The 23,949-nt window shown below is 43.3% G+C and overlaps 1 protein-coding gene across 4 annotated transcripts in view; it reads right to left on the reverse strand.

Moving 5' to 3' along the window:
• ULK4 (unc-51 like kinase 4) overlaps nucleotides 1-23,949 on the reverse strand; it is a 511,677-nt gene that overhangs the window by 246,051 nt on the left and 241,677 nt on the right. For all 4 annotated transcript variants that reach the window (XM_060180360.1, XM_007517784.3, XM_060180362.1 and 1 more), the window contains one exon: nucleotides 3,137-3,242. In XM_060180360.1, coding sequence (XP_060036343.1) covers nucleotides 3,137-3,242 — 106 coding nt within the window. The remainder of the gene's footprint in view (nucleotides 1-3,136; nucleotides 3,243-23,949) is intronic.

The following is a 23,949-nucleotide window of genomic DNA, read 5'->3' on the forward strand; positions in this document are numbered from 1 at the left end:
GTGCAGGCAGGCACGAAGCCCCAGCGATAACCCTGGAGGCAAAAAAAAAAAATCTGAAGTACACATTACTAAGTGGAAAATGCCAATCTGAGATGGCTGCATATTGCAAAATTCCAACTAGAAGACCTTCCAGAAGGTGCAGGACCATGGAAATCGCTATGAATAGGAGACGCATAGGTTTTAAGTATATTGTCAGTGATTTTACACTGGCTTACAAAATTATAAGATTTCTGGGGTATAGTTTCATGAGGGGGTGGTACGTACATGTAGGAGTGTGTGGTGTGGTATATGGTATGGTATGAGGTAGGGTGGGGTGGGGTGGGGTGGGGTAGGGTGTGGAAGGTGGTGGTGGTGTGGTGTGGCGTGGCGCGGTGTGGCGTGGCATGACATGGCATGAGCTATGTGTGTGTTTGGTTGTGTTTATGGTTTGTGGGGGTAGTGTGCTGTGTGTATGTGTGTGGTAGACACCTTAGCACACTCACCACCAAATTTCTTTGCTCTCCTGCCTTCCCTGTAGTGACCACAACAGTTTCCTCAAAGTTTGAAGGACAGTTTAGTTCCGTGGCCCTAGTCAGGGAGTTCTGGGATTCCCACACAAACATGATGGGTCTAGACCTCTAACAGATCCCTCTCACCACCGTCACTGGTCATCTCCAACAGGAACTGCATAATGGACCCTCTTGGGGGCCTCTACAGGAGCTTGCCTTCAATATGGATCAATAATAGTAGGGACTGTTCCATTCTCTGAAGGGAGGCTGGGTCAACACACACTGCCACTCAGAGAAGATGGGTCCTGAAAATAGTGCAGCCTAGTATGTTCCTAGCTGTGACCACAAGCTGTGAGCTCAGACCTACAGGGATGAAAAGGTCACACAGGCTCCTGTGCTGAATATGGGCCCCAGATCAAATCAATGGGGTTTATAGTAAGCAATATTTATATGTTTTTCTCATATTTGGGAGCTACTCTCTTCCCTGACCCAGCTTTCTGGTCCTTTTTCCAACTCTGACATCATCTCCCCAGACAATACCTTTAGCTCAGCTGTATGTTAGCTATTGGGCTCAGGCAAAAACTAGTAAAGTCATGGGCCCCTTGGACTATACCTAAAATAGACTTCTTAGTTTTTTCCAAAATGGAGACCCCAAATCTCATCTGCTCTCTTTTTATCTTTAGGTTCCTGATTATTAAACAATTTTTCCTGCTTTATATCTTAATGCTTTTCAGCCACCAAACTGCAGGTGCTACCATGACACCACCTTGACGTCCCTGGGCAGATGACCTCACCAATGTGTCCTGGAACCCTACCTCCCCAAAGCCCTGCCCCACTAGGGAAAGAGAGAGATAGGCTGGGGGTATGGATCCACCTGTCAACGCCCATATTTAGCGGGGAAGCAATTACAAAAGCCAGACCTTCCACCTTCTGCACCCCATAATGATCCTGGGTCCTACTCCCAGAGGGATAAAGAATAGGAAAGTTTTCAAGGGAGGGGGAAAGGATACAGAGCTCTAGTGGTGGGAACTGTGTGAAGTTGTACCCCTCTTATCCTATGGTCTTGTCAATATTTTTATTTTATGAATAAAAAAAAGACAGTTTAGTTACTATTTTTTTCTTTCTACAAGTTGTTTGAAGAACCATAGGATATTTAAGGTAGTAAAATACTATGTATAATAAATAATGATCACTATGTCATTAGACATATATCCAAACAGCCCCTAAGTGGAAAAATAAGACTCAAGAGCAAACTGAATTTTGAAGAATTAGGATGTCTAGCTATCAATAACTCAAGCATAAACTACCATAGTCCTGAGCCCCTAGGAACATGCCTAAAATGGACTTGCTGGCTTTCTTCCACCCTAAGATCCCCAACCACATCTCCCGTTTCTACTTTTTGCTTTCTGTTCATTAACCATTTTGTCTCACTTTATGTCCTGCCACCTCCCAGACACCATGTTACAGACGCTGCCACGATTCCATCCTGATTTCACTGGCAGACGACCTCACCAATGTGTCCTGGAACCCCACCTCTCGAGAGCCCTACTCCACTAGGGGAACACAGAAACAGGCTGGGGGTGTGGATCGGCCTGCCAATGTCCATGTCCAGCAGAGAAGCAATTACAGAAGCCAGAACTCCTACTTTCTGCACCGCAAGACAAATTTGATCCATACTCCCAGTGCGTGAGCAGTGATGGGAGGAAGAAGATAAGAGGGCTCTGAACTCCAGCTCCATCAGCTCCCAGAAAGAGAAGATGAAAAAGTGAGAGACATTTGGATATAATAATAGGGTTATGTGTGGCTTGGAGAAGAGAGGACTGGACCTACAAGAAAAAGGGGGCAAATTTGTACAAATGGAAGAAATAGTTGTAGAGATGACAGTCTGCAACCTTGGGAGAACTGAGGTGACTTATAATAGAGGGATCAGGGATTCAGAACTCTGGTGGTGGGAAAGGTGGGAAATTATACCCCTGTTGACATGTAATTTTCTGCATCAATATTAAATCACTAATAAAAATTTTTTAAAAAGAAAAGTCTCTATCCTGACCATCAGTTGAGTCCCCATACTTAAAACAGTATTATTATTAGCACCGAACTACATACATTATTAGCAGTCAAAGATTTGTTGAATGACCAAAAAAAAAAGATTAAGTGTGCCAATGAACATTCATCTTTGTTTTAAAACAATGTACTACTCTAGTAAGTAATGCTGATAATGGGGAAAGTGAGGAGTGTTACACAGAACATTTTTCTCACCTTCTCAATTGACTTAAAACTGCTCTTAAAAAAATGAAGTCTTTTTAGACAGAAGTTGTTTGAAACTCTATTACTGCATAACATGTAGTTACTCTCAATCCATGGAAATCTCATTTCTCATTGGTCTTTTAACAATAATGTTTTTATTTTGATTGCTAGCAATAAACTGAAATGCTATACTTACGTTTAAACATACTGGGTGACTATGAAAGACAATGAATTAAACTATTACAACTTCTCCCCTTTTTTGCAGTTAAGGTTTACAGGTCTTTAAAGCCCCATTTTTTAACTTATCAATTTTAAATACTTCTTGCTCTGTCCTATGCAAGATGAGGAAACCTCTAAAAAGGAAAACAGCATACTCAAATTAAACGTTAAGCAGAATTTACCTTGTTCATAAAGTAGTTTGATATTTGATTCTTTGCAGGTGACCAGATTATTAAGCAATGCAATCACGCTTTGCATGGTGTTACCAAGAATGTTCTCCCGATGCTCCTGCAATGCAACATGATTTTTATCGTAAGTATAGCGAAATATAATTATAATGAAGACAAATGATCAAATGACGTCCACCCCTTCGTGCTGTCTGCACATGGTCAAATGACTTTTTTTTTTTACTTTATGAAGCAAATTCATCTGTGTAAGATACTCCCCAGACTTCATACTTGAAAGTGATGCTGAGATAAGCAAAAACTACTCTATTTCTGCAGTTTTGAGAGTATGTGGGAACGGGTGTTTTCCTACTTTAACTGTCTACATAATGTCTATGAGGGGTATGACTTAGTGTATCAACTCTTTAGTGTAATATATATATATATAACTGGGCTCTAAAAAGTCAATCTTGGGAGTCGGGCGGTAGCGCAGCGGGTTACGCGCCTCTGGCGCAAAGCTCAAGGAGTGACATAAGGATCCCGGTTCCAGCCCCCAGCTCCCCACCTGCAGGGGAGTCTCTTCACAGGCGGTGAAGCAGGTCTGCAGGTGTCTATCTTTCTCTCCCCCTCTGTCTTCCCCTCCTCTCTCCATTTCTCTCTGTCCTATCCAACAACAAGACGACATCAATAATAGCTACAACTGAAAAAAAAAAAAAAAAAACAGGACAATAAAAGGGAATAAATAATTTTTTAAAAGTTAATTTTGGGGAGTCGGGCGGTAGCACAGCGGGTTAAGCGCACGTGGCACAAAGCGCAAGGACCGGCGTAAAGATCCCGGTTCGAGCCCCGGCTCCCCACCTGCAGGGGAGTCTCTTCACAGGCGGTGAAGCAGGTCTTCAGGTGTCTGTCTTTCTCTCCCCCCTCTGTCTTCCCCTTCTCTCTCCATTTCTCTCTGTCCTATCCAACAATGACAACAATAAAACAACAAGGGCAACAAAAGGGAATAAATAAATAAATAATAAAATAAATAAATAAGTTAATTTTGAGCATGCAGGGAATACCCCCAACACTTCATCTGCACTATTAAAGTGTTTAGGTCCATGACTGTTAAACAATTTGTTTGGTTTTGTATGTTAACTCTCTTTTCAGCCACCAGGTTCCAGATGCTGACCAGACTTCCCTGGACAGACGACCCCACCAATGTGTACTGGAGCTCCACTTCCTCAGAGTCCCACCCTACCAGGGAAAGAGAGAGGCAGACTGGGAGTATGGATCGACCAGTCAACACCCATGTTCAGCGGGGAAGTAATTACAGAAGCCAGACCTTCCACCCTCTGCAACCCACAACGACCCTGGATCCATGCTCCCAGAGAGACAGAGAATGGGAAGGCTATCAGGGGAGGGGGTGGGATGTGGAGATCGGGTTATGGGAATTGTGTGGAATTGTACCCCCCTTATTCTATGGTTTTGTTAATGTCTCCTTTCTTAAATAAAAAAAATTCACATCACTCAGATTCCACTGGGAAAAAAAAGGTCAATCTTGACCTATAAATAAAGTAGAAGTAACGTTGGAACCAAAGAGAATGGGGGAAATTCTAATTCTTCAGTTTAAGTCTCCATATTAAAGAAAAAGATAATTTTCTACTGCTTGATGGATCTCATTGACAACTTGCCCTGAAGCGGGAGCCAGGCTGGCCCATTCCCCCGAGGAACCCAACAGTTTCAGTAATTCATTTTATTTCACAGACATATACTGTGCAGATAAACACCTGCTCCTATAGAAGTTGACAGACTTTGCTAAGAACAACTTGGCCCAGAGATGTTTTTTGTTTGTTTCCTTTAGTTAATAGCCATTTCTACTGTATTGGAGTCATAAGCTGGGACAAATAGACCCATTGGTATCTCTACAATTTTACCTATACAGTGAAATGCAGCAACCAGTAAGTGGCTTTAATTGCTCACTATGTTTACAGGAGGAAATGTTTTCAGTTTAACTGAAAAGCAATGAGTTTTTTTAAAAATTAATAACAGATATTTATTTATTGAAGAAAAATTCTACTCAAGAATGTATAGCTTACCTCAATTTGGGTTATTCCTAATTTTTTTGTAGAAAATCATTTAGAATATCCAAGTTTGCAAAACAGCATTCTCTCACACCTTCAAAAACCTTAGCTTCACCTGTCTGACAGCATTTGACACTCCATTGTCCTTTTTATCACACTCATCAAGGCTTTGTCGATCTTATCGCTACTTTAAAAAAATATTGTCTATTTATTTTGAATAGCGAGAAGTAGTGGGGGAGGAGGTCAAGGGAAAGAGAATGAAAAGACATGCAGACCTGCCTCACCTCTGCTGAAGCTCCCCCTGCAGGTGAGGAGTGGAAACTCCAACCCAGGGCCTTGCACATGGTGACCTGTGCGTGCGCTAGACCCGCTGCACCGCCAAGCAATCCTCCCTTATCTTATTGCTAATTTTTAAGAGCCAGATGTTTACTTGAATGACTTAATCCACAGGTTTTTTGCTTTAACTTAGCTAAGCATGTGTACATTTCCCAGGGCTCTCTTGGGCATAAACTTGCCTGCCCTCTAGTAATAACCTGAGACTTAGTCAATTAAATTCACTTGGACGGGGGGTCAGGCGGTAGTGCAGCGGGTTAAGCACATGTGGTGCAAAGCACAAGGACCGGCATAAGAATCCCGGTTTGAGGCCCCGGCTCCCCACCTGCAGAGGCCTCACTTCACAGGTGGTAAAGCAGGTCTGCAGGTGTCTGTCTTTCTCTCCCCCCTCTGTCTTCCCCTCCTCTCTGCATTTCTGTCCTATCCAACAAGGAACAACATCAACAATAACAATAATAACCACAATAAGGCTACAACAACAAGGGCAACAAAAGGGGCAAAAAATGGTCTCCAGGAGCAGTGGATTCATGGTGCAGGCACCGAGCCCCAGCAGTAACCATGGAGGCAAATAAATAAATAAATAAATAAATTCTTAGGCTGTAAAAGCCTAAGAAGCCTTCCTCTTCTTCTTCCCTCTACCTGTGTGGCCAGTGATGGTCCATTTAGCAGAATGCAATTAACTCTCAGTCTGAGGTCATGGCGCAGCATGGCCAAGGGCCCCGAGTGCACTCGTGGTTTCCAGAGTTCTAAGACCGACACAGTCTCTGGTTCTGAAATCACTGTCAGCAGACTTGTTCCTCCCCATGATAAAAGACACCTAATTTCCTGACATTCCCCCATCCACGTCTGTGCTCGGTAGAAGACAAGGTGCTTGCCTTCCAAGTAATGACATTCTGTAGAAACAAACACGTAGACCAGATTCTGTGTATGAATGTCAGAATGTTCCACTGACACCAGCTGAAGAAGATGAATGTGCCACCCATTCCATCTAATTATTCCTACAGTTAGTTGGAAGGGTGATTAATAAGCACCAAGATGACACGACACGCTATTCATGAGAAAGTAACTAACAGCACACAGGAAGCCTACTCTTCTGAAGAAGAGAGCAGCTAATTAATCTTTTTTTCTCTTTGAATCCTGCTTGGTAAAATAACACATGCCACAACTTGCCCAAAAGACCAGTGTGGCAGGAGATGAATCCATGTTCTTCAAAATCCACACCTGTATGATTAAATGCAATTTATTATTATTATTATTATTATTATTATTATTATTATCCTCCAGGGTTATTGCTGGGGCTCTGTGCCTGCAGTAAGAATCCACTGCTCCTGGAGGCCATTTTTCCCATTTTGCTGCTCTTGTTACTGTTATTGTTGCCATTGCTATTGCTGTTGTTGGATAGGACAGAGAGAAATCGAGAGATGAGGGGAAGACAGAGGGGGTAGAGAAAGATAGACACCTGCAGACCTGTTTCACTGCCTGTGAAGTGACTCCCCTGCAGGTGGGGAGCTGGGGGCTCGAACCGGGATCCTTATGCCAATCCTTGTGCTTCACACCATGTGTGCTTAAGCCTCTGCGCTACTGCCCAGACCCAAACGCAATTTTTCTATGCTGTTCCTGCTAATACTTTTGTCCTGTTGATCAGCTCAGCTTTTTCTCATGCTCACAGGGGTCTCACTTGTTAATACAGGTATTTCTTTTAGAACAAAAAATCCCCTTGCTTTAAAAAAGTTTTGTAGTATTATCTTTATGTATTTATTGGGTAGAGACAACCAGAAATCAAGAGAGAAGGGGGTTAGAGAGAGACAAACAGACAGACACCTACAACACTGCTTCACCATTCGCAATGTCCTCCCCCTGCAGGTGGGGACCAGGGGCTTGAACCCAGGTCCTTGCTCATTGTAACACATGCACTCAACCAGGTGAGCCAACACTCAGCCCCTAAAAGCCAATCTTCCAAACTACCATTACCCCTGACCACTAAGAGCCCATTCCAGACAGGACAATAAGATTCTGCAACTCACAGCCTTGAGGTTCCGGAGAATGTGTCCTCTTATCAGCCACAAAACTCAATCTACAGAGGGTAAGGCACATTCTTATGGCCAAGAACTACCACCACCCCTCCCCTCCCCACCCCCGCCTAGTGACTTGGGGGCACTTATGACAAAATAATTGCTACAAATAAGATTAGTCTGGAAAGACAGCTCATGGTCAAGACCCAGGTAAGCCCAGCTCTAACTGCACTGGGGAAAGCTTTAGTGCTGTGGCATCTTTCCTTCTCTCCTGTCTCTCACTCTCTAGATCAGAAATTAGTGTAGAGTGGTGAAGCCCCAGTGACAAACAGAAAAAGGCAAGTAAATATATGGCAGAGGTCAATAAGCCTATAGTCAGAGTGGCAGAAACAGTTCCTTTTGTGGTCTAGCCACTAGTAAAATCACCTGTTGTTAGTTTTCCAACCATTCAAAAACTGTAAAGTGTGGACTTTATAGAAATTACATAATTGAAGTGTTTTGACCTACTCTCACCTCCTATTAATATGTAAAGAAACGAATGCATGAGCACACACATGCACACACTTCTCACACTGTGTGGCAAATGAAGAGTGTAAAGAATAGAAAACAGTGGCGAGAGGGATTCATTTGAGGTCTAGAGCCATCATGTCTGTGTGGGAATCTCAGGACTCCTCGACTAGGGCCCCAGCTGATGGGGTGGCCTGATGGTGACTAAAGAGTCATTAAAGTATGCCAGTCGCTTGCCCTTGTTCAGCTTTTGCAGTCCTTGCTTTGATGAGGTCAGCTTTGGAGTGATTGAGGGAAGTGTACTAGGAAGTAGGTGAGGAGGGTATCTAAGTCATGTCCTGGAACTCTGCTTCCCCAGAGCCCTGCCCCAGTAGGGAAAGAGAGAGACAGGCTGGGAGTATGGATGCACCTGTCAACGCCCATGTTCAGCGGGGAAGCAATTACAGAAGCCAGAATTTGCACCTTCTGCATCCCACAGTGACCTTGAGTCCATACTCCCAGAGGGATAAAGAATAGGAAAGCTATCAGGGGAAGGGATGAGATATGGAGTTCTGGTGGTGGGAATTGTGTGGAGTTGTACCCCTCTTATCCTACGGCTTTGTCAATGCTTCCCTTTATTAAAAAAAGGAAAGAATATAAAACAGGGGCTGGGTGGTTGTGCAGCAGGTTAAGTGCACATGGCACAAAGCGCAAGGACGGGGTAAGGATCCCAGTTCGAGCCCCAGCTCCCCATCTGTAGGAGGGTCGCTTCACAGGCGGTGAAGCAAGTCTACAAGTGTCTTTCTTTCCCTCTCTGTCTTCCCCTCCTCTCTCGATGTCTCTGTTCTATCCAACAACAAGGACAGCAATAACAATAATAACATCAAGGGCAAAAAAGTGGAAAAAATGGCCTCCAGGAGCAGTGGAATAGTAGTGCAGACACTGAGCCCCGGTGATAACCCTGGAGGTAAAAATAAATAAGCAGTAAAGAGAGAAGGAAAGAAAAAATTTTTTTTTAAAGATTGTAAAACAGTAATTGCTCCTACAAGAGATGATTATGTAGCTTTCTGGGAAACTGCCCGAGATGGTACTGCTGGGGCCCAGGTCAGGACTCCTACCGTAAAGAGTCTGAAATACAAGCAAGAAGCAGGTGCGGAGCTGCGAACATAGACCAAGCACGCTTCTGAGGACGTATATCAAAATGAGTTATTTCATTTACATTAGTAGTTTTAATAAGGTTTGTTCTAACTGCTCACAACCATATTTGTCCACAGGGGATGAATTATGCACTGAAAAACACAAACTTTACTCATGCACATCAGGGAAAGGATCACACTACGGGAGAAACGTCAGAGAGCCAACAGTTGGCAGCAGTGTTCTTGTAAGGTGTGTCTAGAAAGCCTGTGTTCAGAGAAAAAGGAAGCCGAAGTTTGGGTCAAAGACAGTAGGCCAGAGATTGAAGACGGTGCTCTTATTAGATGCCATTCAGCTGTTCCATCTCCTTAACACTGAGTCCACAGTTAAAGGTCCCAAACTGCCAGGTAAAGTCCCCATGTCTTTGAAAAAAAAAATCCCTTAATAAAGCAAGAAAGTTCACATCCCTGGCAGCCTGGCACGTGTAAGGAGAGAAGCATAAGGAGAGATGGAAGAAAATGATGACTTGTTATAAGATCTTCAACAAAGAGTGAGAGGTTGAGGCACCTGCAGCTTCTGTGTTCAAACTGGCAGGGGGCAAAGCAGCCCTATGGGCCCAAGCCAGGGCCCTCTGGTACCGACAACCTACTGATGTGTTGCTGTGTGTCATGGCCCCCGTTTCCAGCAATTCTCTTACATCATCGCATCTCACAGAAGAACACTTACACAAATGTGCAAGCAGCTGTTATGCCCCTTTTGACAGATGAAGACACAGAGCTGAGGTGAGGTGAAGTCTAAGTTGCTAAGGATCCCACTGCAGTTCAATAGAGATGATGGCGTTGTATTCATGTTCAAGAGTTGTGTCCCTAATCACTGTGCAGCACTGCCTAGTGACCACAGGAAACAGAAGGCAGGAGGAACAGCCACCAGAGCAGGTCAACCACCAATGCCCACAGCCTCCTAGGGGTTCTCCAGGAAGAAGGCATAGCAATCCAAACAGACAGACAGTGAATCGAGCACTACTGTAACGTGGGTCCCCCCCTTCATGCCACAACATAACTTGTTCCTCCACCGCGACCCCCAGTGTTATGAGCTCTTAATGTGCATCACTGCACTGTAAGAGACAAAACCTGGTAGACAACTGTATCCTGCTACACTGTCATTCAGACTAGGTGGAGGCATCAAAACCTTCTCAGACAAGCAACAGTTGAAAAAAATCAACTATCACCAAGCCTTCCCTGAAAGAAGTTCTGAAGGGTCTCCTATAAACAGTCAGACCACCATAAACATACCACATATCAGAACACTCTAAAGACCTACAACAATGAGGATAAAATATCTTCAATTTTTTAATAAATTTTAAATAAATTTTTCAATAAATGTCAATGGCCTGAATCCACCTATTAAAAGGCACAGAGTAGGAAGATGGATCAGAAAACACAACCAAACAATATGCTGTCTACAGGAAACCCACCTAACTCACAAGACAAACATAGATTCAAAGTGAAAAGAAGGAAAACCATCATACAAGCCAGCGGCCCACAAAAACGGGCAAAAACAGCTATTCTCATATCTGACATGACAAACTTTAAAATAAATTTTAAAAGATAGGGATGAACACTACTTAATGACAGAGGATCAGTCAACCAGAAGGACTTAATTATTAACATCTATACACCCAATGAGAAGCCATATGAATACATCAAACATCTACTAAAGGAGCTACAGCAATATATTAACAGCAACACAGTCATAGTAGGGGACTTCAACACCCCACTCTCTCACCTTGACAAATCATCCAGGCAGAAAAATCAATAAAGAAATGAGGGAGCTAAATGAGGAGATAGATAAACTAGGACTACTAGACATTTTCAGAGTCATTCACTTCAAGAAACTGGAATAGACATTCTACTCAAGTCCACATGGGTCATTTTCAAGGATAGACCATATGTTAGGCCACAAAGACAGTATCAACAAATTCAAGAGCATTGAAATCATCCCAAGCATCTTCTCAGACCACAGTGGAATTAAACTAACACTTAACAATCAACAAAAGATTAGTAAGAGTCCCAAAATGTGGAAGCTCAACAGTACACTACTTAACTACAAGGTCAAAGAGGAAATCAAGGAAGAAATGAAAATGTTTCGAGACTTCAATGAAAATGAAGACACAAGCTATCAAAATATTTGGGACACAGCTAAGGCAGTACTGAGAGGGAAGTTCATAGCCATACAAGCACACATTAGGAAACAAGAAAAAACACAAATAAACAGCCTGCTTGCACATCTTAAAGACCTAGAAGAAGAAGAACAAAGGAATCCTAAAGCAACCAGAAGGACAGAAATCACTAAAGTTAGGGCAGAAATAAATAACATTGAGAATAATAAAACCATACAAAAGATCAACCATACAAAAGAAAGTAAATCTTGGTTCTTCGAAAGAGTGAACAAAATCAACAAACCTTTAGCCAGACTCACAAAACAAAAAAGGGAGAAGACCCAAATAAATCGGATCATAAATAAAAGAGGGGATATCACAACAGTCACCGCAGAAATTCAACATATCATGCAAGGTTTCTATGAACTATATGCCACCAAGCTAGAGAACCTGGAAGAAAGGAATAATTTCCTAGATACCTACGAACTTCCAAAATTTAATAACAAGGAACTATATAATATGAACAAGCCCATCACAGTTAATGATATTGAAACAGTTATCAAAAAGCTTCCCAAGAATAAAAGTCCTGGAACACATGGTTTTACAAATGAATTCTACAAAACCTTCAAGGAAGAGTTAATACCTCTATTGTAAAAGTCTTCCAGAAGATTAAAGACACAGGATACTCCCTTCCAGCTTCTATGAAGCCAACATCACTCTGATACCAAAAGCAGATAGGGATACAACCGAAAAAGAAAACTACAGACCAACATCTCTGATGGATTTAGATGCTAAAATATTGAACAAAATTCTAGCCAACCAGAAACAGCAGTATTTTAAAAAGATTGTTCATCATGACCAAGTGGGGTTTATCCCAGGCATGCAAGGTTGGTTTAATATGCATAAATCAATCAACATGATCCACCACATCAACAAAAGCAAAACCAAAACCACATGGTCACATTATTAGATGCAGGGAAAGCCTTTGACAAAATACAACATCCCTTTATGATCAAAACACTACAAAAAATGGGAATAGATGGAAAATTCCTGAAGATAGTGGAGTCTATATATAGCAGACCTATAGCCAACATCATACTCAATGGTGAAAAACTGGAAGCATTTCTCCTCAGATCAGGTACTAGACAGGGCTGCCCACTATCACCATTACTATTCAACATAGTGTTGGAAGTTCTTGCCATAGCAATAAAGCAGGAGAAAGGAATTAAAGGCATACAGATTAGAAGAGAAGTCAAACTCTCCCTATTTGCAGATGACATGATAGTATACATAGAAAAACCTAAGGAATCCAGCAAGAAGCTTTTGGAAATCATCAGGCAATACAGTAAGGTGGCAGGCTACAAAATTAACATTCAAAAGTCAGTGGCATTCCTTTATGCAAACACTAAGTTAGAAGAAGATGAAATCCAGAAATCAGTTCCTTTTAGTATAGCAACAAAAACAATAAAATATCTAGGAGTAAACCTAACCAAAGAAGTGAAAGACTTGTATACTGAAAATTATGAGTCACTTCTCAAGGAAATTGAAAAAGACACAAAGAAGTGGAAAGATATTCCAAGTTCATGGGTTGGAAGAATTAACATCATCAAAATGAATATATTACCCAGAGCCATCTACAAATTTAATGCTATCCCCATCAAGATCCCAACCACATTTTTAGGAGAGTAGAACAAATGTTACAAATGTTTATCTGGAACCAGAAAGACCTAGAATTGCCAAAACTATCTTGAGAAGAAAGAACAGAACTGGAGGCATCACACTCCCAGATCTCAAATTGTATTATACGGCCATTGTCATCAAAACTGCTTGGTACCGGAACAAGAACAGACACACTGACCAGTGGAGTAGAATTAAGAGCCCAGAAGTAAGCCCCCACACCTATGGACATCTAATCTTTGACAAAGGTGCCCAGACTGCTAAATGGGGAAAGCAGAGTCTCTTCAACAAATGGTGTTGGAAACAATGGATTGAAACATGCAGAAGAATGAAACTGAACCACTGTATTTCACTAAATACAAAAGTAAATTCCAAGTGGATCAAGGACTTGGATGTTAGACCACAAACTATCAGATACTTAGAGGAAAATATTGGCAGAATTCTTTTCTGCATAAATTTTAAAGACATCTTCAATGTAACGAATCCAATTACAAAGAAGACTAAGGCAAGTATATATCTATGGGACTACATCAAATTAAAAAGTCTCTACACAGCAAAAGAAGCCAGTTCCCAAACAAAGAGACCCCTCACAGAATGAAAGATCTTTACATGCTTACAGACAAGAGGCTGGTAACCAAAATATAGAGAGCTTGCCAAATTCAACCACAAGAAAACAAATAACCCCATCCAAAAATGGGGAGAGGACATGGATAGAATATTCACCACAAAAGAGATCCAAAAGGCCAAGAAACACATGAAAAAATGCTCCAAGTCTTTGTCAGAGAAATGCAAATAAAGACAACAATGAGATACCACTTCTCTCCTGTGAGAATGTCATACATCAGAAAAGGTAACAGCAACAAATGCTGGAGAGGGTGTGGGGTCAAAGGAACCCTCCTACACTGCTGGTGGGAATGTAAATTGGTCCAACCCCTGTGGAAAGCAGTCTGGAGAACTCTCAGAAGGCTAGAAATGGACCTACCCTATGATCCTGCAATTCCTCTCCTGGGGATAGATCCAAAGGAACCAAACATACCCTTTCAAAAAGATTTGTCTATAGCAGCACAATTTGTAATAGCGAAACTCTGGAAGCAACAGGTGTCCAACAACAGATGAGTGGCTGAGCAAGTTGTGGTATATATACACAATGGAATACTACTCAGCTATTAAAAATGGTGACTTCACCGTTTTCAGCCCATCTTGGATGGACCTTGAAAAATTCAAGTTAAGTGAAATAAGTCAGAAACAGAAGGACGAATATGGGATGATCTCACGCTCAGGCAGAAATTGAAAAACAAGATTAGTAGAGAAGATTCAAGTAGAACCTGAACTGGAGTTTGTGTATTACACCAAAGTAAAAGGCTCTGGGGTGGGTGGGGGGTAGAATATAGGTCCAAAAAGGATGACAGAGGATCCAGTGAGGGTTGTATTGTTGTATTGTCATACTGTTATGCGGAAAACTGAGAAATGTTATGAATGTAGAAACTATTGTATTTACTGTCGAATGTAAAACATTAATCCCCCAATAAATAAATTAAAAAGAAAATAAAAAAAGAGATGCAACCTGGGAAACAAGATGCAGGTACTAGACAACCAGAGAAGAGGAACAAGCAGCTACAGAGGCCAGAGGAGGTGCGTCATCAATGGCGGGTTAGCACCGCGGGTCAGGTGTCTCTCCTTGGTCTCTTTCCCTCTCTTCCATTCAATCTCTGTCTTTTATCCTATATTTAAAAATGGTCAGCAGAAATAGAATTGTGCAGACACTGAGTCCTAATGGTAGCCTTAGTGAGAACAAAAAAATTAATTGATTTATTACCCCAAAGAACTAAAATGCACACTGCAGTCACAGCTAGTAACCACATTATTCAGAGTTTCAGTGTTAGCCTGGGCTGGTGAGTGAAAAAGAAACAAAACTCAAGGGAAGAGGGTGTCACTGATACTCCAAAAAGTTCCAGAAGGCCGTCTATTACTCTTTAAAATTATGGCAAAATATTAACTCCTTCATCCACAGTCCATCAATAAACACAGTAAACCTAATTTGTGTGCCTGATGCCATGGCGTATGGACCTTTAATAAGCTGAAAACTTGAGCGTTCTAATAAAACACAGCATTTGCCAGTGGAGATAATTAGAATTGAAGCAGCAAAATCCTAGTGTTTGGCAACACAGATGAAACAACTTCATTAAAATGTATAGCTTCAGCAAATGAAAGGCAGGAGAGCACTGGACCCTGAAGAATCAGCTCTCTCCAAACTAATTGCTTCAATACTTAAAGAGAACAGCTGTGAAATACCAAGGACAAGGCAAGGAAACACGGCTAAAAAATGATCAGCCTTCCCAAAGTGCTTCCACTATATACAAGAGTGTTATGCTTTAATATCTGAAGGTGTAAATGTCAATAAACAACTTCAGATGTGCCGAACAAAAAGTTTGCCAGGGGTCTGAATAGTCAAAGCAGGAGATGCCTTCAACAAATTAGAAGTTACAAAGGGCTATCTTCTGCCTTTGGTGTGGACCAGCATTTAAAAGACAACTAACCTTAAGGAGGCTAAGAAATCCCAGATAAGGGGGGTTGGGCGGTAGCGCAGCAGGTTAAGTGCATGTGGCGCAATGCACAAAGACTGGCGTAAGGATCCCAGCTCAAGCCCCCCTGCTCCCCACCTGCAGGGGAGTCGCTTCACAGGTGGTGAAGCAGGTCTGCAGGTGTCTCTTTCTCTCCCCCTATTTTCCCCTCCTCTCTCCATTTCTCTCTGCCCTATCCAACAATGATGACATTAACAAAAACAATAATAACTACAACAATAAAACAACAAGGGCAACAAAAGGGGAAAAAATAAATAGGAAGAAAAGAAGAAGAAGAAAAAAAAAGCCAAAGGCACACACAGTAAAATGTGCTCTTGTACTGATGACACCATGAATTCAGAAGTCAACAGTACAGCAAAGCATGACCTCTCCAACAGCTTCCATTTCAGAATAGAGGGCTTGTGCTGCCCTGCAGGATGCCATCTTGATGGGCTCATGCTTGCACAGGCGCTACCCGCAGGACACAGTGGACCACTCACTCTCCTGGCCATACCTCCCCCCATGAGACTATGATTCTCAAGACTTGGAAGCCCTAGCAAAGAGTCTTAGGAGAATTCCCAGGAAATAAACATACTTGAAAGCAAAGGCATTTCTCACTCTACTGATATTTTTTCCCCAAGACTGTCCCATAGGAAGCTCAAACTCAGTGGGACCTAAGCCTACCTGAGTTTCTCTCCCCACACTTCCTTTTTCAGTGTCCTTTTCCCTGATGAATCCTAGAATCTGCCAAGCTAACCAGCTGTAAATTCTATGATCCTAAACTGCAGAGATGTGGGAAAGGAGAGAGAAACAGTCCTTTGAGCTTCCTATGGGAACAGGGCCAAGAACTGCATGGCCGTGTACAGTAAGGCCAAGGCAGAAGGTCACTGCTTCCCACAGTCCAGCCGGCTTGTGTGCGGAGCCCCCGTGGCACGGGGAGATCATGTCTACTCAGAAAATCGTCTATTCCCGTAAGCTGGCACCTCTTACCCATCGGTATATGGCCCGGCTTTAGTTCCAACTCTCACTCAGTACTGAGGACAGTGTGCTATAGGTGGCTTTCCCGCAGGCTGGATGTGGCACTCACCGCCTCACCGGCTCATTATGCTTTCAGCAGGACACTTCTATCCTCCTGACTCCTGCCAGGCCCCAGCACACAGGGGCAGGTGCAATGGGCCAGCATCCATGCTGCCCAGGCAGGAGGATCCTGGCAGTGGAACTCAAAGAAGCTGCCAGGACTATATCCTTGGGGCTGGACTGTGGCCCTCTGATGTGTGTGCTGGAGCACTGGCAGGCGACCCACTGTTTCCCACGACACGTTATCGGAATGAAATACAATCTTGAGGTGGGGGAATGATACACAAATGCAAATGCTCATTCGTACTCACAGCTCATCACCTCCTGGCCTCTCTGCTACTATTCCACTGGCACATATTCACGCCTGGTGGACTATGTCTCGCTCTTTAAAAATTCAGGCTGGGGGGCTGGGTGGTAGCACAGAGGATTAAACGCACATGGTGCAAAGCACAAGGACTAGAGTGAGAATCCCGGTTCAAGCCCCCGGCTCCCCACCCACAGGGGAGTCACTTCGCAAGCAGTGAAGCAAGTCTGCAGGTGTCTGTCTTTCTCTCCCCACCCCCTGTCTTTCCCTTCTCTCTCCATTTCTCTGTCCTATCCAACAATGACAACAAGGGCAACAAAATGGGGAAAATGGCCTCCAGGAGCAGTGGATTCGTAGTGTAGGCACTGAGCCCCAGCAATAACCTGGAGGCAAAAAAAAGGTCCAGGCTGGAGGTCTGGGGGAAGGTTGCCCTTCAGACCTCCCTAGTCTGCATCACAGCATCCAATCTCACATCACAGCTGTTTGGTCGTCCACTCACCACCCCCCTGCTTGGTGCTGAGCCCTTGAACTGAGCTCCTGACTACCTCTCCAGGGCCTGGGTTCAGTGTCAGGTACAGAGCAGCCTCTGGCAAATGAATGAAAGGACAAACGTGTTCAAAAGCGTCAGGAGAAATACAGATGCAGATGAATATATAGCTTGTGGGAGCCTTCAAGAAATTAGCTTGTCAGTGCCTAGAAACTGCTTTCCATTAGCAAGTAATGAATATTTATTGAGCCCTGAAAATCTGCTACATAATAGTGTGAAATAGGACCACAGAAAGAAAAATAACCTTCCTCAAAATGTCTTCAAATGGAGCGTGCTTACTTTTCCGTGTTTTCAATGAATGGTAACCTCAGAGCCTTTTACTTTAAAACGCGTAAAATCATCCATAAGCCAGTATTTGTCAAAGACTTAGGAAGCACTTGCGGCGGCGTGGAAAATGCACCCCCAAAAAATGCTGAAAGATGCTGACACAGACTTAATGGGAGGCCCCATTAAAGACAATTGCTCGCAAATTCAGGAAGTGTCCTTTGCTAAATAAAGACAGTATTACATCCCGTGAAAAGGGATGAAAATATCAATACATACAATCATCACCAGATAGTTTCAATCACAATTATCTTCTACTAAGGATGTTTACCAGGTGTTGTCTCATGGTTCCTGTCTCAAAGGGCTAGTGAATCTTGTAGGGATAAGACTTTAGAGAGAACTACATAATAGTTTTTTTTTTATTAAACATCGGGTTTCAATGTTCACAAAGGAACTGTGCAAAAAGAAAGCTAGGTTGGGAAAAGGCAAGAGGTCTTGGTCTACCCAAAATCAGCTGGTAAAGCTGGAGCTAAGCAAAGCACATGTCTTAGCAGACTTGGCAAATATCTTGGAAAATTTTTCTAGTTCGATCCTTTGATTTTGCTTTTTAAAGATTTGTTTCTTGGGTTTTTAACTGTTATTATTATTTTTTTTATATGGAAGCCAGAGTAGAACACCATTCAGTTCTTTTCTAAGCAGTACTGGAGCCTGACTTGGAAACTCTTGCATCCAAGTCATGTGACTTTTACCATTGAGATTACTCCCTGAATTCCTTGGTTTTAAAGGAAAAAAAAATTGACCACCTCAAGAAGGGACTATATGGAGTAAGACTAGGTCTTAAACACCTAAGTGCACCTTCCTCTCTCTCCACCTCACCTTACACTCGCAAACCTACAAATCACATCAGTAGAATCAAGAAGGAAACGGGGGCTAGTGGAATAATACGTTTTACTGTGATTTTATTAGGGACTTAAGGGTTTATAGTACAGCTGTTGACTAATGGGCACAGTATCTCATCTTCCCATAGCAGATATCTGCAAAGCACACTCACTCCCATCTTGGGTCCATTTTCACCACTATGCACCCTCCTTTCCCATTCCCTTGCCCTCTTTCCCCAGAGTCCTTTGCTCTGGTGAAATAAACACTCCATACCCAGTCCAAGTCTCACTCTGTGTTTTCCTTTTCTGTTCTTGTTTCGTAGGTTCCACCTGTAAGTGAGATCATCTAGCACTTGTCCTTTAAAACATTGTTACCTGGAGCTACAGGCTGAACTGTCTATCAGAGGTCAATACCTTTTATAGGCCTGTTGTAATTTAACTTAAAAGGGGGTCTGATTGAAGGCTGCTGAACATAAATGGATTCACAGCAGGGAGCTGGGAACTGGTTTAAACAATACAATGTTTATTAGGGTGAAACAGATAAAAGGCAAAATAAGCACTTACCATCAAGGGTTAAGAGTATGCTAGGTCCATAAAGTCTGAGTATAGTTATCAAAAGTTTAGTCCCATAAGCTAAACAATTATCAGCTCTGATAAATGTTGCTCATGGCTGTAAACGGGTCTAAAAGTTTACCGGCTAGCAGACTCACACATGTTCAGTTCCCAGGAGAAGTAGCCATGGCGGATACCTGGCACACCTCTGCCGAGATGCATCTGACCAGGAGAAGCAGCAGCAGCCAAAAAGAGTGACCTGCTCCAAGTCCTGTGCTTTATACCTTCCCGTCTCTGTGTGTCCAGCCCCGGGCTAACGTCATTTGTATGCTAATAGTCCCAAACTCCTGTGGGGGTCACAGGAGTTTGGCCAAACTCTTGTGCCTGAACACAAGTGGTAGGGGGACTATTCTTGAGGAAGTGGGAACACCCCAAATGGTCTACTGATTCCCCATAATGCAAACGCAAATACTGTAGGGATCTGGTAGGACTTTTCAACTAGATTTTGTTCCAAGAGGCTTCCCCTAAAGAGGTGATAGGAGCCCAGTCAGTTATTGCTGAAATGTTGAATAAGGAACACTCCCCCTCACCCCCAACAACTCTGAGCAGGTTCCGCATCACACAGCAGGAGAACTGCAAACACATACAAGGATGTGTAAAAGTCAGCAGCATGCAGCGGTTTAGTTCTTTGTCACTCACCCAGGAATTTGCTGCCTTTAGTCCTTTATGCATGAAAACACTTCTTTTCTCAATCTCCAAACTGAGGGCAATCAGCTACCCTTTTCTGAACCTCTGCTTAGATAAGGACAGTTCCATTTGTGTGATCACTCTGGAACACTGAATAAGCTCATTTTTGGCATATAATTATAGAAAGTATACCATCCTGGTGAACAAATGGGTTGCAACAGGGTACAAGAATCTCAGGAGGTTTTCATCTCTCAGGTACTATTTCGTGTCCCCACTGGCACTACATTTTAATTAACTAGAACTAGAAGACATCCTAGATAAAAGCAAATAACGGGCAGTGCTAATGTGAGTCATGCTGGACAACCATGAGGAGGGCCAAAGGGTCTCGTGCTAAGAAATGACCTGGGAGGAAGGACTGATACAGAAACAAAAACTGAGCAGAAAAAGACTCCAGAAAGTCAGGACACTGACCAGCTTAATGGAAGGACCTAGTAACTACATAATGGCCAGTCCCCCTTTCTAAGATCTAAAAGGAAAGCACTGAGTAATTTCTTAGACTAAGACAAGCTAAGCGTCTGCCCCTTCTCCCAAGAACTTAAGACATCAGCTGAACCTTAGCAAATACCCGCTGTGGGGCATAGCTTAACGAGGGAGTAGGGAAAAGGGCCCCCGATGGAGTTTGCTTATTGTTAACTTCTGTATCCAACTAAGAAGCCTCGGTTTTAAGAGCTTGGATGTTAATATGGTGTTAAAATTTTCTCATATTAGCATCTGGAACCTGGTGGCTGAAAAGAGAGTTTACATACAAAGCCAAACAAACCAGACTTCCCTGGACAACCAATGTGTCCTGGAGCCGCGATTCCCCAGAGCCCTGCCCCACTAGGGAAAGAGAGAGACAGTCTGGGAGTATGGATCAACCTGTCAACGCCCATGTTCAGCGGGGAAGCAATTACAGAAGCCAGACCTTCCACCTTCTGCACCCACAATGACCCTGGGTCCATGCTCCCAGAGGGATAGAGAATAGGAAAGCTCTCAGGGGAGGGGACGGGATACAGAGTTCTGGTGGTGGGAACTGAGTGGAGTTGTACCCCTCTTATCCTATGGTTTTGTCAGTATTTCCTTTTTATAAATAAAAAAAAAATTTTATCATGTAATCCAAAAAGGAAATAAAAAATCAAAATGAATCCTAAAAATAGAGAGTAAAAGACAGGAGAGGAAGGTAGGCTAGGAAGGAAGAAGACACAGGAATTTCCCCAAGGAGGCAAAGTGAGTTCAGCAAGTAGATGCTTAAGCAAGGGGGTTTCCACATCACAACTTGAGTTCGACACAGACTAAAAGTGAGTCAGTAGGTCTAATTTGTGTCCAGCCCCTGGGCGTCTCCAAATTCAGGGACAGTGGCTCTTCCCCAGTACTTCCTCCTGCCAGCCCCCATGGGACTTGTGCGAATTTCAAACTGCAGGTACTCGGAGCTGTTTCTCAATTCCTAAGGCATATGGGTTGGGATGACTTAACTGCTTCTTCTCTCACTGGCCACCCTGTGAATACCGGGGGTGTCACAGACTCTGCTAGCATCTGAATACTAATGAGCTGCAGATGGACAGATGTCTGGTCTCCGCAGACTGGTGGCCGTGGAACCCTTCCTCCTGTTGTCTGGCATGACGGCCACGAGCACGAGTGAGCATGGCCACACAGTTTGTGTTTGTGGGAGGTGAGGAGAGAGGGATGCTGGTTTAGAAGCCCTTGAACTTCAGTGACATACACAGAAATGCTCACACAGGAGGGAATTTGCTCATTTGCCAATCTTTTTTTAATTTTTTTAATATTTATTCCCTTTTGTTGTCTTTGTTGCTTTATTGTTGTAGTTATTATTGATGTCGTCATTGTTGGACAGGACAGAGAGAAATGGAGAGAGGAGGGGAAGACAGAGAGGGAGAGAGAAAGACAGACACCAGCAGACCTGCTTCACCGCCTGTGAAGCGACTCCCCTGCAGGTGGGGAGCCGGGGGCTTGAACCGGGATCCTTACTCCGGTCCTTGCGCTTTGCGCCATGTGCGCTTAACCGGCTGCGCTACAGCCTGGCTCCCTCATTTGCCAATCTTAAGGACTCTATGCAGGACCTTGTGGTGTCCCAGGCTCCTGGCAAGTTAAACCAACCCATCAAAACAAAATGAATAACCAAAGCCTGGTTTAGGAGAAAGAAATAAATGCCTTTCGATTCTGAAAACAGCCCGTCAGCATGTTCTCAAGTTCAACAAGATGTAAGCGCTGGTCCGCCAGGGCTCTGGACTTCACAGAAAGAGAAGGCAGTGTCTCTGAGCCCCAGCATTAGGGCAGAGAAGGCAAACCTTCCTGCAGCTGGAAACATTGCTTCAAGCCAAACAGACTACAGGGAGCCTAACCTACAGCAGAGCAGAGGGTGACAGTCATTCTGTACCAGCTGCCTCATTCAGGCTTAGGGCTGTGAGCCCCACTGGAAGCAGAAAGAGTGCCCAAGAAGAGGTATGTGCCTGAACAGGCAGGCCGACCTCCAGTGTCCTTTCCTCGCCTGATCTGACTTCCTCGCATGGTAAACCCAGTGTTACGTCTTCCCAAATAAACATTGGCTGGAGGAAGGAGGGTAAACAATGTCAAATTATACTGACCTCTCAGTTTTGGGACTGTATCGAATTGTGTGGAATTGCCCCCTGCTTGTTGTATGGTCTTGTTATTATTTCCATTTTAGAAAGAAAAAAATTTAAAAATCAAATAAATAAGACCCGCTGCACAGACCCGCTGATTGGTGGGATGTGACATCCATAGATCACTCGGGTATAAATCTCTGCACAAATTGGGATCCCCTCACACACTTTGCCAGAAAGCACACTAACCACAGAGCAATACTAGGTTGAGATGGGGCACAGCATGAGGAAAAAACTGATTCAGTTCCCTAAAAAGAATCCTATGTGCCAGAATCCAGCTGAGTTACCACGATTGTGAATTTTACTGCATCAATATAGAGGGAAATAGTTTAGGAAAAACTCTTCACAGCTCTGGAGGTGGCAGTGAATTAAGTGTTGGAATCACAAGCACGAGAGCTTGAATTTGATCCCCAGCTCTGCGTATGACAGAGTGATGCTTTGGTTCTCTCTCATTAATAAACATGTACCTTGTCTTTCAGCCGCCAAGCTGTATGATGCCACCCTGACTTGCCTGGGTAGATGTGTGTCCTGGAACCGCACCTCCCCAGACCCTTACCCCACTAAGAAAAGACACAGACACAGGCTAGGGGTATGGATCTACTTGCCGACACCCAGGTCCAGTGGAGAAGCAATTACAGAGGCCAGACCTCCACTTTCTGCACCCCATAAAGAATTTTGATCCATGCTCCCAGTGGGGGAAAAATGATAGGGGGAAGATGGCCAGAAGGTTCTGAACTCCAACTCCATCAGGACCCAGAGAGAGAAGAGGAAAAAGGGAGGGACATTTGGGTGTCAATAGGTGTTATATGTGACTTGGAAAGAAAGAGAAGACGGGACCATGGAAAACTAATGGGAAAAATATATACAAATATAGACAGATAGTTGTAGAAATAATATTTAACCCATATCTGCTGTAGCTTCCAGTGGAGGGAACGGGGATTCAGAACTCTGGTGGTGATAATAATGCAAACTTGTACCCTTGTTATCTTGTAATTTTGTAAATCAATATTAAATCACTAATAGCATTTTAAAAATAAAGGTGTATCTTAAATACCGTCTTTTTTTTTCCTCCAGGGTTACTATTGGGGCTCAGTACGTGTACTACAAATCCACTGCTCCTGGTGGTCATTTTCCCCATTTTGTTGCCTTTGTTGTTGTTGTTATTGTTGCCATTGCTGTTGTTGTTGTTGGATAGGACAGAGAGAAATGGAGAGAGGAGGGGAAGACAGAGGGGGGAGAGAAAGACAGACACCTGCAGACCTGCTTCATCGCCTGTAAAGGTGGGGAGCTGGGGGCTTGAACCGGGATCTTTATGTCGGTGCTTGTGTTTTGCACCATGTGCACTTAACCTGCTGTGCTACTGCCCGGCCCCCAATATGGTCCTTTTTATAACAGTTTTATAGTACAGGAGCAGAGGAAT

This window comes from Erinaceus europaeus, chromosome 21, assembly GCF_950295315.1.
Source record: "Erinaceus europaeus chromosome 21, mEriEur2.1, whole genome shotgun sequence".
In the NCBI taxonomy this organism is placed as follows: Eukaryota; Metazoa; Chordata; class Mammalia; order Eulipotyphla; family Erinaceidae; genus Erinaceus; species Erinaceus europaeus.